The sequence below is a fragment of the Dendrobates tinctorius genome, unplaced genomic scaffold (assembly GCF_039654945.1).
Source record: "Dendrobates tinctorius isolate UK_male_01 unplaced genomic scaffold, ASM3965494v1 ptg000270l, whole genome shotgun sequence".
Lineage (NCBI taxonomy): Eukaryota > Metazoa > Chordata > Amphibia > Anura > Dendrobatidae > Dendrobates > Dendrobates tinctorius.
In genome coordinates this window covers 10,131,910-10,149,249 of record NW_027361937.1, presented here as the reverse complement: position 1 = coordinate 10,149,249, position 17,340 = coordinate 10,131,910, and the positions used below count along the sequence as shown (strand labels likewise).

Here is a 17,340-nt window from a genome sequence, read left to right as displayed (position 1 = left end):
GCCTGTTGGAAGTTTGCGATTGCACGAAGAACATGCAAAGAACTTGACTAAAGTGCAGGGGGGGGCAGTAGAGCGGGTACGATCAGACTTAGCGGTAGACATAGTGAAAAGCTGAGGTAATGCCGGAAGGTTGGGGGACAGAGGGCGGAGAAGGGTCAGTCTGCAGTGCAGAGCTACTCACGGTCCGGTGTCCCCAGAAGCGATGCTCTGTGACCTGTCAGTGGATGCAGGTCAGAGCGAAATCCGGCCGATAGACTCTCCTGAACTAAAAAACCAGCTGGCAGAAGATGATCCGGTGACGAGCTGGTGTCCGGCTAACAGGCTGGTAAAATGGCGCCTGCCTGAGAAAGAGCGCGCGTCCAGGAGAGGAGGGAGGGCGGAGCACATTGCAGGGTTAAAATTCACCGCCCTCTAGCCAATAGCAGGCTGGGCAGGTGAAGGACAGGCGGTGGGAGGGCCTGGGAAGAGCGGGAGAGAAGCCCGCTTAGAAGAAAGGGGCGGGGGGCGTGGCCGCGACGCAGCGGTAGGCCCGAAGTGAAGCCGGGGCCTAAATTAGTTGCGGCGGCCGCCTGTCAGCAGGGGGTCGGCGCGGAGGTCGGAAGAAGGGGACGCCGCAGCCGCAAGCCGCTCTCAAGGGGAGGAAAGGAAAAAGGCCCTGTGCTCCCTGTCCCCAGAAAGGGGGAGGGGGGGGAATGCGGGGCCAGCAAAAAAAGAGCATGGTGTGCCTATAGATGTAGGGCGACTGCGAGCGCCCGCATCCCTGTGCCACTGAAGAGGCCCCCTGTCCGCCGGGAATGAGCAGCCAGGTAATAAAAATCTATACTCACCCATCCCTGATCCGTTACCTGGGTCTGAAGAAGTCCTGCGTCTCATCCAACCGACAGGCTCTGGTAGGCGAGTGGGAGGGAGACTGGCGACAAGGACCCCTGGAGTCGCTGGCACGTCTTGGTGTCGGCGTCCGTCTGGCTGGTCCTGCCGCGGAGAACTGCAAGGATACGGGGTGGCAGTACACGCCGTACTCGCAGACTCCATGTGGGAGTACAGATGTGACTTTTCACTCTGTATCCCTCCGTAGAACCTGTAAAGGTACGACGCACGACGAGGTAGATATGGGTGTAATGAAAGACCCGTGTCCACCTCCTACTGACACTAAGCTAAACTGAGGAAATTGGTGCCGGTCGGTGGGGTGTATACGGCGGAGGAGGAGCTAACATTTTTTTGTGCATAGTGTCAGCCTCCTAGTGGCAGCAAAGCATACACCCATGGTCTCTGTGTCCCCCAATAAGGCGAACGAGAAAAGCTGGTCGTGCAAATAGTGATAATGGTACACCGTCCTTCACAACAAGCTGTATGAGCTGTCTTTTAGACATATCTGCTGTCATTGTTACAGTAACTTTGTCACTTACAAAATATCTTGTTAATGATGTTTGAGACGCTCTTTCCTCCTTCTTTGCCTGGCAGGAAGTGTCAGTCTGTGTGCTATCCGGCTTTCATTCTTTTTGGTACAGATAAGATATGGAGACAGATATGGATATATAGAGCAGATTTCTAATCTGCTTTTGATATTTGATATTGAAAACATTATCTATGAGCTCAAAAACCTTTCAGCTGATGCGGTTTTTTAAAAAATCTGATCTACTTTTGCAGCTGAAAAACGTATTCACAAAAAACGCAGCAAAAATGCTGTGTGTGTGAATGTAGCCTTAGATCAGGAATAGAACAGCCATTTATAGGACATTTCATAACTTTCCCATATTCCTATGAAAAAATATTCAGCAAATTCTGCATTGAACTACTGTACCCAATTTGTTATATATTTTAGGAGTCGGAGTCGGTCCATTTTATACCGACTCCAACTCCACCAAAATGAGCACCGACTCCACAGCCCTGCTTTTAATTGGCTGTCAGTATATAAAAGGTTTGCTCCCTTGTAAGAAAGTGGCCCCCAAACGCTCTTGTATATCTAAATTTATCAACTCAAAAGACGCTTCATGTTTCTTAAAATGGATGCCTGCACACGTCACAGAGTGAACTATTTTGCCATCAATATTAGATAGGTTTGTGACAACAAAAATTGTTACCAACACGCTGGCAGTAAAAGATACTAAAACTCATCACAGCAGCCAGTTTCTCCAGGCCTTAGTGGAAAAAGATCTGCAAGATTACAAACTCGAAAAAGAACAGGTTCTTGCTATTGTAACGGTCAATGCTTCAAACATAAGTACAATTACACTGATGAATGAGAATAATGAACAACAGCTAGAAGAACATTTAGGATTCAGTATGTTTGAGATGGAAGGCCACAGTGCTGTTCATGTAACTGAGGAACAAACAGATATACTACTACAGAAGAACAGCAAAATTATACTGTAGAAATAGATCTTGCTGAAGCTGCTTCAAAACACTTTCCTATTCATCACATGCGCGGTGTTGTGCACACGCTGCAGCTGGCAATAAGAGATAGTCTGCAAGAGGGACATGCTGGAAATCTGATTGAAAAAGTGAGGAAATAGGTTATTCCCGCCAGAACCCCTAAAATTGATCCCATCTTGAAGAGACGTGCTGGAAAAGGGCAATTGTTGATCAACTAAAACAGTTTCTTATAGATATGGCGAACCCTCAGGTAACCCTAATCGAATTGCTTAATCACCCATTTACTGTGACTAAAAAATTACAAGCTGAGGATTTAACTCCTGGCATTTTCATGAGGGAGCGGAAGAACTTGCTATTTTGCTGTTTAATCGCAGATGGCATTTCTGCTTCAATGAAATGGAGAGAGACACAGCTATTGGAAAATAAAATTTTTCTGGCAGCTGTTTATGTGGACCCAAGTCATCGTATATTGCTTGATGATCAAGCTCTGACTGAGGTAGCAGTTAGGAAGAGTGGCCTACATGAGGACTGCCAGGCGCAAGAGGACTCGGGTCCTGACAGTGCTACTGCTGCCATATCTTCATCCTCATCAGATGAGGAGTTTGACTTTGACAAGTATTTGGATGACATGGAGCAGGCAAAGCGTTGCTGCAAGGAAAAGATTTCACTCTGTCTCCTATAGCAAGTAGATTGACCATATGTTAGCAAAATGTTTCACTTGCTCGCAAAGAAATAGAAAAATTCAACCACTCATCAAAACTGACTGTGCATGAGGCAATTCCTTGATATCCGGAAATTGTTAGAGATGTTGCCCATGTGGTTACGGCTTTGCCTCCAACCCAAGTCAGTGTAGAGAGGTTGTTCTCTGGCCTTAAAATTATTAGGTCAGATTTAAGGTAATCTATGAAGGAGGATCTGATGGAGGCAATTCTATTTCTTAGAACAAATTCATAGACTGCACAAATGTTATTTAGTATGTTTTTGTTGAAAACTGTTTTTTGCCACTTACATAGTTTATTACATAGTGTTACAAAATATATATATATATAGATATATATATATATATATATTGTATCATATGTAAATATGTAATACACTATGTAATATCGATTACCTATATATATATATATATATATATATATATATATATATATATATATATATATATATATATATATACACACACACACACACACAGTATACGTTCTATATAAATATCTTGATTATTGTATCATAAAAATTATTTAATGTCTGATGGTCACATTTTACTACAATACATTTTTCACTTAAATATAAGCAATATATGTGGGAGTCGGAGTCGTGGAGTCGGTGTAAGGGAAATTGAGGAGTCGGATTCGGAGTCGCAGGTTTGGCTTACCGACTCCACAGCCCTGAAAGGTTGGGCCATATAAGTTAGATTGGTTGAGGAGCAAGCTCAGGTCTGGGTCCTACACTGTAAGAGGTGTTGGGTCCTACAGTGCAGTCACTCTTTGCTCTTGCTAATAGATTTTGTTCCTGAAGAATCCCCATTCTATTATCTCATATTTCTACAACGGTTATTTAAAAACTGTTTTTGAAACCCGAACCATCCCTGTAAGGACATCAAGAAGAATACGTCTGCAGTCCACAGTGAGCCTGAAGTACTGATGATGCTGTATAAGCAAAGAAAAAGAAGGTCTGAATACAACAGTAAACCACAGACCTGATTTCTCTGTCTTCCCATCAGCAGGACACAGAGGACGTACAGAACCTCCACTTTGTACATGATTTCATGCATGATCTTCATGGATTGTGGCAGCTGTGTCCTGGAGGAAGGATTAGCCAGGCCGCTTTCATCAGGCGATTCTAGAAGGCAGCAACACAACTAAGCATCATCTCCCAGCCAATGTATGGAATAGCCCCATTATATATTATATATTATATATATATATATATATATATATATATATGAATTAGGCACTAGTTGCTGAGATTAGGCAGTGTTAAGACCACAGCGTCAAACTGCAGGTGTCAAACCGCAGCGTAATTCACACAAAGAATTGACATGCTGCGGTTTTGAAACCGCAGCAAATCCGCGCGGAAAAATTTTTAAACACTTTTTTTATTTACTTTTGGCATGCTTCAATAGCCTCCATGGGAGACTAGAAGCATGCCACCCTTGATCGGCTCTGCTACATATGGGTGATGAGCAGATCGCCTATATGTAGCAGATTTACTGCATTATAGCAATGTCCCTGCAACAACCATAGAGGTCTCTATGAGACCTCTGGTTGTCAAGGCAACGCGTCAATGACCCCCGATCACATGACGGGGGTTGGCGATGCGCTCACTTCTGGCCCGGCGGCTGGAAGCGGTAGTTAAATGCCCGCTGTCAGTGTTTGACAGCGGAATTTATCTAGTTAATAGGCGCAAGTGGATCGCGATTTCACTCGCGCCTCAAAGCAGGGGACTCTGACCGCTGACGTACTATAACACCAGCGGTCAGAAAGGGTAATTAACATGGTTGGAGGTCACCTTCCACCATGGAATAAAATTGTACATCAAGAAGGATCTGAATGAGTGTTCCAAACATTTAAATAACATAGACCCCAATCCCACCCTCCTAACAATCAAAATCACCCAACACCCTTAACGTATTAAACACAAGTAATGTTCCCTGGTTCTGCACAATGAGAACATTTTCTATTGGTAAACAGACATGTGCTAAATCAAATTAACAGTAGAGAAAGCACAATAATCAGAACAGACCTAAAAGGAATCTTTGCAATTCTCTAGACAATAATCCAAGACTATCCACGGATACCCCAGTTTATCAAATTTAGAGATAGCGCCTCTTTTTAGATAAATACCCTTCTCCTTAAGGCCCCGTCACACATGACGATTTACCAGCGATCCTGACAACGATATCAACGTGTCAGGATCGCTGGTAAGTCGCTATGTGATCGCTGGTGAGCTGTCAAACAGACAGCTTCACCAGCGATTAGCACAGCGATGCAGAGCACGCGGCATCGCTGTGTTCTGTTAGTTACCAGCGCACTGATGCAGGCAGCTGGTAACTAATGTACACATCGGGTATCCAAGGGACGTGCGTCCCTTGGACACCCGATGTGTACGTTAGTTACCAGGTACCTGCATCAGCGCGCTTGGTAACTAATGTACACATCGGGTATCCAAGGGACGCACGTCCCTTAGATACCTGATGTGTACATTAGTTACCAGCTAATCGCTGGGCTCCCGCCGGTCACACGCAGCGATGCATGCCGGCCAGCGGGAGCCCAGCGACCAAAGAAATGTCCTGGGCTTTCCTGCAGCGATCCCGGCGGCCGGGGGGTCGGTCGCTCATCGCTGTCACACACAGCGATCTCGCTAGTGAGATCACTGTTGTGTGACTAGGCCTTTACTTAACAGCCAATTAGTTTTGTTTACAAATTCTGATACTGAAAGCGCCTGATCAGACATCTAGTTCTGGGCTACTAATTTCCTTGCCCTATAACATGCGTGACACAGCTATCTTGCCATATAGCCCCTGATTTATTACCCACATGCAGTATTACCTGTTCCACTCTGCTCTGTTTCCTCGTGAGCCACACGCATCAAAGCATCTAACACCAAGGCATTGTCCAGCCACGTGTACCATTCCTCCAGCTCCTGCAAGAAGGTGGTGGTGCCTGTAGATTCAGAGACTTTACGTGTGGCCAGCTTACATAGCCTTTCAATAAACCCTGTTATGTTTAGGAGGGTGGCTGCAAATAAAGCGTATAATAAAGTTAAGAAATATACCACGTTTTTCAGATTATAAAGATGTGCTTCTTTCTATTCAAGTTTGTGAGGAAAATGGGGGTGCGTCTTATAATTCGAGTGAGCTTACCGGGGGCCTGAGGAGTGGGGTCACAACATCCAAAGAGGGAATATTTGTTTATCTAGTTCTAATTTTCATTACATTACGATAATTTATCTTTTCACAAGTAGCTCATACACATCTATACGTGTGTTTATAGTATTTTGTGTATTATAAGATCTACCGAACCATAAGATGCATCCCAAATCTTGGGGTACAAATTAGGAAACTGGTTTTTTTTTTTTTTTTTTTTAAACTAAAATGGTGTTGCGTCACAGTAGCTTACCTGGAGGGCGGCTGTGGTGGCATGGGGGTCACAGGAGGCAGGGTCGCTGCTTTAGGAGTCTGGAGGCAGCAGGAGCGGGGCAATGACTAGGATCTCAGAAGGTGTCGGCGCCAGAGAAAAGATAAAAGACGACCCACCACTTTATTTAAAAAAAATGTTTTCCTAATGTGCAGCCCAAAATTCGTCATGCATCTTAAGGTTCAGTGCATCTAATAATCCGAAAAACAAAATACTGTATACACACGTATCGATAGAGGGTATGAGATACTTGTGAAAACAAATTATCCTAATGTAATTCAACTTAGAACTAGATAAACAAATATTCCCACTTAGGTAGGATGTGCCAGAAAATTCCAGTTTTCCACAAGTCGCCACACAGAATACTGCAAAAGGGGGGCTGTGCAAGCACCTCTTCAATGGGTGTCTATTGGAGCTACTAGTTACTCTCCCTTTAGTCTAATGCTGTATGCACTCAGATCAGTTTACAGAACCAGTCTAAGGGAAAATACCATAATGTACTTAAATGGGTTTTCCACTTCTAGGACAACCCCTTCTTGATCAAAGTATTTGGCCCCGATAAAATAATAAAACTTATGTTCCCCTACTGTGCTAGCACCGTTCCCGCGGTCAGCACTTGTGCAGTTGTAGAAAAGCAGGTACACAGGATGCAGTGACGAGTTGCGAGACTAAGTTTACTTTTGGAAAATAACTTTTATCAATGCAAGCCGCTAGGGCTATACTAAGCAACCAGAACAGGTAACAGGAATTGTCCACGCAGGGACTCAATGCAACCAAACACTATTAAAAAGAACATGACTAACCCGGCAAAGGCCGGTTACTATAGGGCCGCGATATGGCAGACTACGGGTCCTTATTTCCTATAGTGTCACTTATCCGTCCTGACGTCCCTCGGCGTCTCTGATGAAGCTGCGTTGGCACCGCAGCCGCTGGGCCCAGCTGCTGAAGGTCTGTAGTCGTCTTCGGGTGCCCCGGCGCCCAGGAGGAGTTGGGGCAAAACAGGCCCTGAAGAAGTCCTTTGAAGAGATAACCCTCTGTAGAAACAGCGAGGTTCTGTTCGTGAGCGAGCTCAAGGACTCCAGTCCCTCAAGCAGGGTTGTGTCGCAGTTACCAGGAGTGGCCGTTGGCAGGCCACGCGCGCGGCCTGGGCAAAGCGTCTCTCTGTAGGCAGGGAGTAGGCCCCAACTGCCGACTGCAGCGGGGTGATGTCAGCTGTGGGCGATGATGAACAGACCGCAGTCGCGGGCTGAAGCGGGGCGGCAGCGGGCAGGCCGCTACCTGGAGTGAAGCGGCGGCGGCAACGGCTGAGGACGACCGTGGGCGGGTCGTGACCCCGGATTGGAGTGAAGCGGCAGTCTCTTGTCGGTAAGCTCGGCGCTTCCTCTCCGCAGGCCACTGTAAATCTCCCATCTGATGTTGGTCTCCTCTCTGGCCACCATCTGTCACTCTGGCTCTCTCACACTCCCAGTCTCTTGCTCAGTGTCTGCTGTACCACCAACTGTCTCCCCTGCGCGTTCCTTGTCCTTTTTATACTCGCCCCTCCCCTTGCTGTTCTGTCACTCTCAGCTGTCCACCTACCTCCTTCGCTCCCCGGGTACAGTTCCCTTAGGAACCTAGATGCCTGTCCCCTTGGTTCCGGCCCGGACACACTGTGGGGGCCCTCCTCCCCACACTTCCCAACCCTGTATGCTCGCCAGTCCTCGGGCGAGGGGTTTAGTATGCTGGGGTTGGTCTGTGGATGTCAGGTTTCGTTGCCATATGAACTGGTCCTGTTTGTATCGTATGGGGGGGTTTGCCAGCTGTTGACCGCTCAGAGCGTCTAAGTTCGATTAGGGTGGAGTCTTCTGGGGTGGTGGACGGCGGTGGGCTAGCTGGTTCGGGCAGGTTAATTGGGCCAGTTGAGCTGTCATTAAGTGGAGAGCAAATGGGCATCGGGAGAAAGTCTTCTTAGTCGTCCGTATCCCAGGCCACTGGCAATGGTTCAGAGACCTGTGGGGGTAGGCTCAGGTTGTACCGGGTCAGTGGAAGTACATGGGCGTAACATATTACGGTGCACAATGCGAGTACGCAGTGTCCCATCTTTTTTGGGTCGTATTTCGTATACAGGCCCTTCAGGGTTCATGCGGCGTAGGACTCGGTAGGGACTCTCCTCCCAGCGTGTCTCTAATTTGTTCTGGGGGCGTTGATCTAGTACTAGTACTCGGTCTCAGATTTGGAGATTGCGCGGTGGAGGTAGGTTTTTTCCTGGGTGTTCCAAGTCTTGAAGCTTGGTATGAACAATTCGGTGGAGAGTTTGTAGCCGGTGATCTCGTACCCAGGACGACACTCCGGTCCAGGGCTGGGACTCCTCTGGGTCCAACTCTACCTCCGTGAACCCTTTGCCTTCTCGTCCAAATAGCATGGAGTAAGGGGTATAGCCGGTAACCCGGTGCACGCGGTTGTTATAGACCCATACTAGTTCAGAGACATATTCGGGCCAGCGGGCCTTCTTGTCACTCTCCAGAGAATGCGACATTTGAATTAAGGTCCGATTAAATTGTCCGCAGGCCCCGTTTCCCTGCGGGTGGTATGGCGTGGTACGGGATTTGTCGATACCGTAAAGACTGTGTAGTTCCTCCATAACTTTTCCCAAAAAGCATGCTCCTTGGTCGGAATGTATACGTTGAGGATAACCATACACTTGTATGAAGTTTCTACAAAATTGTGGAGGCGGCAGTCTCCGCGGTTTGGTCTCGAGTGGGAGTGACTACAGCGAACTTAGTGAAATGGTCCACTGTTGTGAATTCACTTTCTGGTCTGCCTCTGGTTGCTTGTGAGGGTGGTGGAGCTGGTTGCATTGACAGAGGAGTTGTAAGTTCTCTTTCCGGGCTCCCTCTGGTGGTTGCAGGAGGTAATGAATCTGATCTAATTAACAGAGACCTGCCACCTGATAATGAGGACGACGATTGGACATCTGGAGTCTCTGACTGGATTTAAGACAGCCGACTCCCTCTACCCCTGCTGGTGATTTTTCCTGCCTCCTGAGGTTTTAGTTTTCAGTTCAGTCCCTGCATTCTCAAGCTAAGTGTTCTTTGCTATTGTTCACATTTGATTTGGTTTTGTCTATTCAGTTTTGTGTGGTCAGCCAGCCCCGTCTGGGGCTGTGCTGAATTTCCATTCTCATGTTACTGTTTGTGTCAGTTTGCTTTTTGTCCCTTATTAGATTGGCCTCTTTTTGCTCTGTTTTCAGAATATGCCAGAGTGCTGATATAGTGGGAGAAGTCTAGCGACTGCAGGGTTTTTTTGCTATCAGAAGTGTTGGACATTTTTGCAGGGTTTTTTGGCGTGATTGCAGACAGTATCTTTCCTTTCTAGTTAGTGTGGGCCCCATCATTTGCTCAGTCTGTTTTCCTACTTGCGTTTGTGTTTTCATCTTGTCTCACCGACAATATATGTTTGGGAGCTATCTATTCCTTTGGGGTCTGCTCTGGGGCAGTTTAGATTTCCCCTTTTCTTGCTTTAGGCTTATTTAGTCCTCCGGCTGTGTTGAGGCATCTAGAATCATCGTAGGTACGCTCCACGGCTACTGCTAGTTGTGTGGATAGGATCAGGGGTCTGTAATCCGCTTAGTTACCAACCTCTCTGGCTTTCTGTGGCTTAGCTTGGTCTTGTTTTACACCTCGGTGACCCAATCACAACGGTCCATCATGACGAGGCAGTGTTCATATCCCTGGAATGCGGGACCAATGGTCAGGTAATCCAACGTCAAAAGTTCGAGGGGCGCTGAGGTCACTATTGTTTGCACTGGGGCTCGTTGCGTTGGAGATTTGGCTAACTCGCATAGGCGGCAGGCCCGGCAAGTCTCTTCCACATCAGCATGTAAACGTGGATGGTAAATTATCTGTTGCAACCATTGCAAGGTTTTTTGAGTTCCAAAGTGAGCCCCTTTTTCGTGGGCTTCCTGAGCCAGTTCGTTGAGTTGGGCTCCAGGCGTAACTACCTGCCAATTCGTCATAGATGTTGTCCTTGATGTTATTTTACGCTACAATAGTCCTTTCCTGAAAACCAGTCTCTCCCATTGTCGTAACATCAGCAACATGTCCTGAGTCAAAGTCTGTCTTTGGGAGTCAGTGGGCAGTTTGCCAGCAGCTACCCACTTTCGGAGGAGTCCAATTTCTTCGTCTTCCTCCTGCTGTTGAATCCATTTGTCACAGGATTGTTCCAGCATACCCTTTAGGGTTCCCAAGGGGGATACTTTCTGGGTGGTAGCCGTGAACACAGCAGTGGTGAGGGCGAACGGTATCACTTCCCCTTCCAACTCGTCGTCTCGACTCTTCCCTGGAGTTTTATGTCGGATCCTGGAGAGTGCGTCAGGGCCACCCATCTTTGTTCCAGAGCTTCCAGTTTGGCGTTCTCCAAATGGGCCAGCAGATTGTCGGTCCACACCACTACTTCGGAGCCCGCTAGGTACTCTGCGAACCACTCCGTCATGGCCCACACTACTGCGAGGAGCTCGAGCTTAAAGGAGCTGTAATTGTCAGGGTTACGCTCGGAATCATGAAGTGATCGGCTTCCGTACGCAATCAATCTCTCCCGGCCGTCTTGGACTTGCGACAACACAGCCCCTAGCCCGTGAAGACTCCCGTCAGTGTGTAGGATGAATGGTTGCGAGAAATCCGCATAAGCTAATACCGGGTCACCCGAGAGTGCAGCTTTAAGGTCTTGGAAGGCCTCTTGTGGTTGTTGCCACTGAATTTTTCGTCCATATGCCCTGGCAGGAGCCCCTTTCAGCAGGTCGTGCAGGGCCGTGCTCGACGTGCAAAATTCTTCACGAAACGACGGTAGTATCAGGCCAACCCCAGGAAGGCCTGCACGTCTTTTATCGTCTCGGGAGTAGGCCATCCCTGGATGGCAGCAACCTTTTCCTGGGACGGTCTTACGCCCTCCGCCGAGATGATATGCCCCAAATATTCGATCTGGATGCAAAATAAGTGACATTTCTGGGGTTTTACCTTCTACCCGTACTTTTGCAGCCGGCCAAGTACCTGCCCCAACCACCTCAGGTGGTCCTCAAACGTGGCAGCATAGATGATATCGTCTAGGTATATTAATGTTGCCTCAAAATTGAGGTCCCCCAGACACCGCTCCAACAACCGCTGAAAGGTTCCCGGGGCGTTGGCCAGCCCGAACGGCATCCGATTGAACTCAAATAGTCCCATGGGAAGAGTGAACGCCGTCTTACCCTATCTTCTTCTGACATGGGCACCTGCCAGTACCCACTGGCCAGATCTAAAGTCGAAAAGTACGTCGCCTTTCCCAAGGCGGATAAGGATTCTTCTATAAGGGGTAGTGGGTACAAGTCTTTGATGGTACAGGCGTTCAGCTTCCGATAGTCCACACAGAACCGTAGGGTGCCATCCTTTTTGCGGACCAACAGGATGGGAGCCGCCCAGGGACTTTGGCTTTCTCTGATGACTCCCTTTCGTAACATTTGAGCCAGTAAAGTTTTCACCTCTTGGTAGAGCTGTGGAGGGATCTGCCGATATCGTTCGCGGATGGGGGCTGCTCCTGCCGTGGGAATCCCATGAGTAATGGCAGTGGTGCATCCAAAATCTTCCTCGTGACTAGCAAACACCTCGTGATACTGTCCGAGCAGTGTTTTTATCTGGGAAAGTTGAGCTGAAGTCAGCCCGGAAAGCTAGGCCCGCATTTGTTCCAGGACGTTTCGACCCTTCTCCTGGGTTGAGGTCTCGGCAGTCTGCATAGTCTGGATAGTCACTGCCCACGGGTCCTCGGGTCGCACTCTCAATTAGAACGCAGGGGCTGGCAGAACTTCTTCCAAAGGCCTGACTAGTTTAGCCAGTTCAGTCCTGGGCTTCAAAAACGATGTCTTGATCTTCAAGGTTGACGAAGCGCACCAGGACGGTCCCCTTCTGCACTGTGGTCAGGGAGCGGGCCACCAGTATGCCAGGAGGCAAGCGTTCCGAGTAGCATGGCTCCACCTGCATCTCTACGCCCTCCAATGGTATTGAGGCTCGTATTGGCACAGCCATCACTGTCTGTCCAGGGGGCAGTAACAAGCAGGGGAGCCGCCGGTGCGATGACTTTACCCAGAGCTTCGCCGTCCTGGCAGTCCTGGTGTACTCACGCTTCCCGCATCAACTGCTGGAATACCTGTCCCTGGGCCGTGCAGGAACCGCACTGCTTCAGGGTCTCTTGCACTGGATCATTGAGGAGCAGATTGCTGAACTCCCACAGTATGTTCATGCCTAGGATGACTGGATGCTGCTTATTGGTTTCCCCTTGAGTCAGAACCACCCCTCTGCGGCCGAGGGATTTACTACACAGTGTTACCTGCACCCACACTACTCCGGCAACAGGGACCAGTAGTTGATTGGCAGCTACCAGTCTGATCATGGGCCCCCATTGGGATCAAGCTGCCTCGGGGAAATTCTGCCGGAAATAAGTTGCAGGCATAGTTGTTACTTGTGATCCCGTGTCCACTAGGTACCGGACGGCACGGCCCTCGACTTCTGCCCATACCACCGGACACTTTGCGACCAAATCTTTGGGACTTCCACCACACCTGATCATGATTTTTGGCTCCGAGCGGCGTCCCCCCGGCCCGGAGCCCTCTAGTTTAATGGCCGCCGGGGTGGGTATCTCCCACGCCACGGACACTCTCGGGCGAAGTGGCCCGGTTCCTCACACTCATAGCACCAGGCCTGCGAGGACCGGTAGCGCAGGCCCCCCCAGGGGCCGGAATTGAAACTAGACTATCCAGTCCCAGGTTCAGTTCTTTTCATTTCAGCCAGCTCACCTTTGATGTTCTTCAACTCCTGTTTCATATCCTCTACCCATTGAGGCTCCTCGACTGCGTTCACAGAAGCCTCCACATTCCGGACCTTCCCCACGGGGACCGCCATTCCCTGCTCCTGCTCTCAAGCACGGGCTTGACTCCCCACCTCTGCAAAATCCATACATGGGTTTACTCTGACCTGCTCCCGTAATGCCTGCTTTATTAACGGGTCCCGCAGTCCAGTCACCAACAAGTCACGTGTCATGATACCAGTGCTGGGTGACCGGCACTTCTGGGGTTAATGTTCTGATCGCAGTGCAGACTCTCACCTGCACACCTGGGACCTATTAGTGTGGCCTCTCATTGGTTCTGGGGAGGCTTCTTATAGCCTCAGGAAGCTCCCATCCCCCGTCAGTTATACTTTCGCCCTTGGCATTGTGTGGTGACCCCTGAGTGTGTTAGTGCTGTGTTCTGGTTGCTTGATTCCCTGTGTATGACTCGGTCTGGATATCGCTTTGGATTCTGGTGGTACCTTCTATGTCCGTTTGGTTTTTGATCTCTGCTTGGCCCTGACTGTCTGTTCGGTCTCATCCCTGGTACTGTATTGATATCTTGTGTATGACCTTTGGCTTTGTCTGACCTCCCGTCTGTTTATCCCTCTTGTACCTCGCTTGCCTGTATTGCGCCTGACCTCTGCTTTGCCCGACTGAGTTTTCTTCCTCCTCTGAAAGCAGGACGCTAAGCCCCCGCCCCCTTGCAGTCACATGACCGTAGGTCCTGTGCCGGCTTTCTAGACTTCTACATTCAGGTCCCGTGCATCTTTATTGTCCGGATGTTCTTGTCCCCAGGGGTCCCTACGGTGCGGGTGAGTCCCTGCTTAGCGGAGGCTGTACACCGGCGCTGTCAGGACCCTGACATCACGTAGTGTAATGTCAATAGGTCCTATGTCTACGCCGTCCTTCCGTTGAATGGCCGTGTGTAACTCTTGGAGGACATTCATGTACTGGGTGATTGTCTCCCCCTCCCCCTGCATACGACTGAACAACCGGGTTCTTAACTCTCCCACGTTGGTTGGGTCCCCATAGCTCTGTTCTAAAATCTGCAAAACTCTACTAAAGGTGTTGGAGTCCCGAGGGCCTCAACATAACTGAATTCCGAGCCACCCCGTCTAATGCCATGAAGGCTACTTCGGCTTCTAGGTCGGGAGTCATCGGGTGGAGTGAAGCGTCGGCCAAGAGAGGCAGCAGACACGAAGCAACAGGCTGGAGCACAGCGGCAACAGCTGAGGACGACCGTTGGCGGGTCGTGACCCCGGATTGGAGTGAAGCGGCAGTCTCTTGTCGGTAAGCTCGGCGCTTCCTCTCCGCAGGCCACTGTAAAATCTCCCCTCTGATCACCGTCTGTCACTCTGGCTCTCTCACACTCCCACAGTCTCTTGCTCCATTTCTGCTGTACCGCCAACTGCCTCCCCTGCGCGTTCCTTGTCCTTTTTATACTCGCCCCTCCCCTTGCTGTTCTGTCACTCTCAGCTGTCCACCCCCCTCCTTCACTCCCCGGGTACAGTTCCCTTAGGAACGTAGACGGCGGACCCCTTGGTTCCGGCCCGGACACTCTGTGGGGGCCCTCCTCCCCACACAGTTCTTGTGACTCTGATGCCCAATCAGCGCTGGCTTCACTGTCCCTTCAGACAAATCAAACATGTAGAGGAAGTCCGGGCTACAGCTAATCTTGGACTTCCTCTTCCTGCTCAATTTGAAAGGGGGCAGGGACAGTGACACCAGTGCTGATTGGGCACCGGTGTCACAACAGCATTGCAGGACCTTCGGTGTCCATGGTAAGTGACAGATAGTTGCTAGTGGTCCTATCCATGGATGCAATGCCTGCACATGAGGAAAGATGCAGAGTGAATCAAAAAAACTATACTAGATTTATATTTGGAGGTATTTGCTAATATTATTACACCTACTACATATCGAGATAGGATCTTGGAGATGCATATATTCCTTTAAATAAAAAGGGGCAATGGAAACAAGTCACACTTCTATCTAAAATCTAATAAATAATTGTCAATCGGCTCTGTCATAGCTTCTGGCGATTGTGTCGCTATCCCACAATCCACCGCGGCCGGAAGCTGTGACAGAACCGACCGCCATATGGCGGCGGGGATTCAATGAGCGTCATGGGTTTCAAATCCCCCGCCCTGCTGGCTGAGCCAATGAGCGTTGCCACGCGGGATTTAACTGAGCAGCCCGCCGGCTAAGGCTTAGCGGGGGATTCAAATCCCGTGCGGCAACGCTCATTGGCTCAGTCAGCAGGGGATTACATACTTACCTGACCGAGAGGAGCATTGCCGCGGTGCTTCTCTTCTCACCGGAGAACGGGGCAGGAGTGCGGTGTCGGAATTGTGCATGCGCATAGCGCTATCCGGCGCCATTTTACTGAAGACACATTTGCAGTGCGTCTTCAGCAATATGGCGCCGGACAGCGCGGTATGGGCATGCGCGTACTCCGGCGCCACACTCCTCCCCTGACACGCCTCCATACATATCAGGATTTGGGGAGGGGGGTGAGGGGACCATGCATATCAGGAAAGGAGGGGGAGAGGACGATGCATACCAGGATATGGGTTCTGTTCGTGAGCGAATGCCGGCGGATGTTCATTTCACTAGCATCGGGCCTATTTCTAGTAGACTATAAATGCCCAGGTAAGGTTACAGCATAATGAGTTGATACATAAATTCTCAGCTTATATCTCTACAATGACAGATCAATCCCAGCACTCGGCTCACCTTGATTGACTTCTGCCCTGGAGGGACTCTGCGTCTTCTTCTGCTGAGCGTCTTTAGCGAGAAGGGTGTATTTATCATCATTGCCTGTATCCAGCTCGGATATGGTAACAGAGAGAATCCTACAGAAGTTTGCCAGCTGCTGCTGATCAAAGCTCGACACTAGACTTCCAAGATTAGGTATATCTTCCAGCTGGATCATCTCCTAAGAAAAAAAATGTAAGTTGTAGCTGAAAGCTACTGCTGAGGTCTATCATTACTCTGCCAACAACACAGAAACACACAGTAGGAAGTGACCGGTCTCCCCATACATCCCCAGGCCATCTGATGGAATAATTAGAGTAAGATTAACTGGTGTCATCCATTGGTGACAGTCAGCCGCAGATCTGGCATTTTTGGGTTGCCTCTGTGATGTCATAAAATGGTGGAGGAGCATTTAAAAAATAGTGCTGGAGAAGTCGAGAACAGGAGAAGTGTTTTGGACTGACCAAGCACAGTGGTTTTCCACAGCACACTGCCTCAATGCATTAAGGGGGTTCTGGAGCCCTTGGGACAATTTTCTTTATTACTTTCTTTAATTCCTTGCATATATTTAGGGCTAAAAAAAAATTTTTACAATTGGGTTTCATTAAAAAAATTTTTTTGCACAATTTACCTTTTATAGCCTAAGTATTCTAATGGATTTGTAGATATCAAGCGTGCGGTGATGAATGGCAGGGGAAGCCTGAGAAAGTGCGGCCAGAAAAGAAAGGGGACTGTCCCCAGGGTCTGGGACCGGCCTGGGAGAAATGGCCGCGGCTGTGCAGGGATTAATGCACTAAAGCCGCCCTGTCCCCTGTTAAGAAATGCTGACCTGCCGTGCGCCGCTCTGAGGGGGAACATATATACCTGCAAGGTAGGGCCACGGTTCCTCTTCACCGATGAGGATGCCTTCAGGTGCCCCAAGATGGATGAGGGTCCTGGTATGAAAGATCCTCTTGCCTACACCATCTCCAGATGATGAAGACGACGGCGTCAACCCATTATAAGGAGGAAGGCCACCGCTGGTGACCACCGTGATCCTCCCAGCCCTCTCCGAGGAGAAGAGTGGGGAGGGGAAAAGGCTAGGGCCGGCCACCGTGAAACACCCTGAAGCACCCGTAAAGGTGACAGGGGATTAGGCCCTGCCTGCAAATCTGAGAGTGGGCAATGTGGGTGACAACAACACTGCTCTCAGTCGCATAAGTACCTGCCTCCTACAGACACTAAGCTTAAAACTGAG

The 17,340-nt window shown here is 49.2% G+C and overlaps 1 protein-coding gene across 1 annotated transcript in view; it reads right to left on the bottom strand.

The window, feature by feature from the left end:
* The window catches only part of TRPC4AP (transient receptor potential cation channel subfamily C member 4 associated protein), an 83,306-nt gene that overhangs the window by 37,857 nt on the left and 28,109 nt on the right, over positions 1-17,340 (bottom strand). The window contains exons 7-9 of the mRNA XM_073559419.1: positions 16,083-16,284; positions 5,928-6,116; positions 4,076-4,218 (exon numbers count right to left, since the gene is read on the bottom strand). Coding sequence (XP_073415520.1) covers positions 4,076-4,218; positions 5,928-6,116; positions 16,083-16,284 — 534 coding nt within the window. The remainder of the gene's footprint in view (positions 1-4,075; positions 4,219-5,927; positions 6,117-16,082; positions 16,285-17,340) is intronic.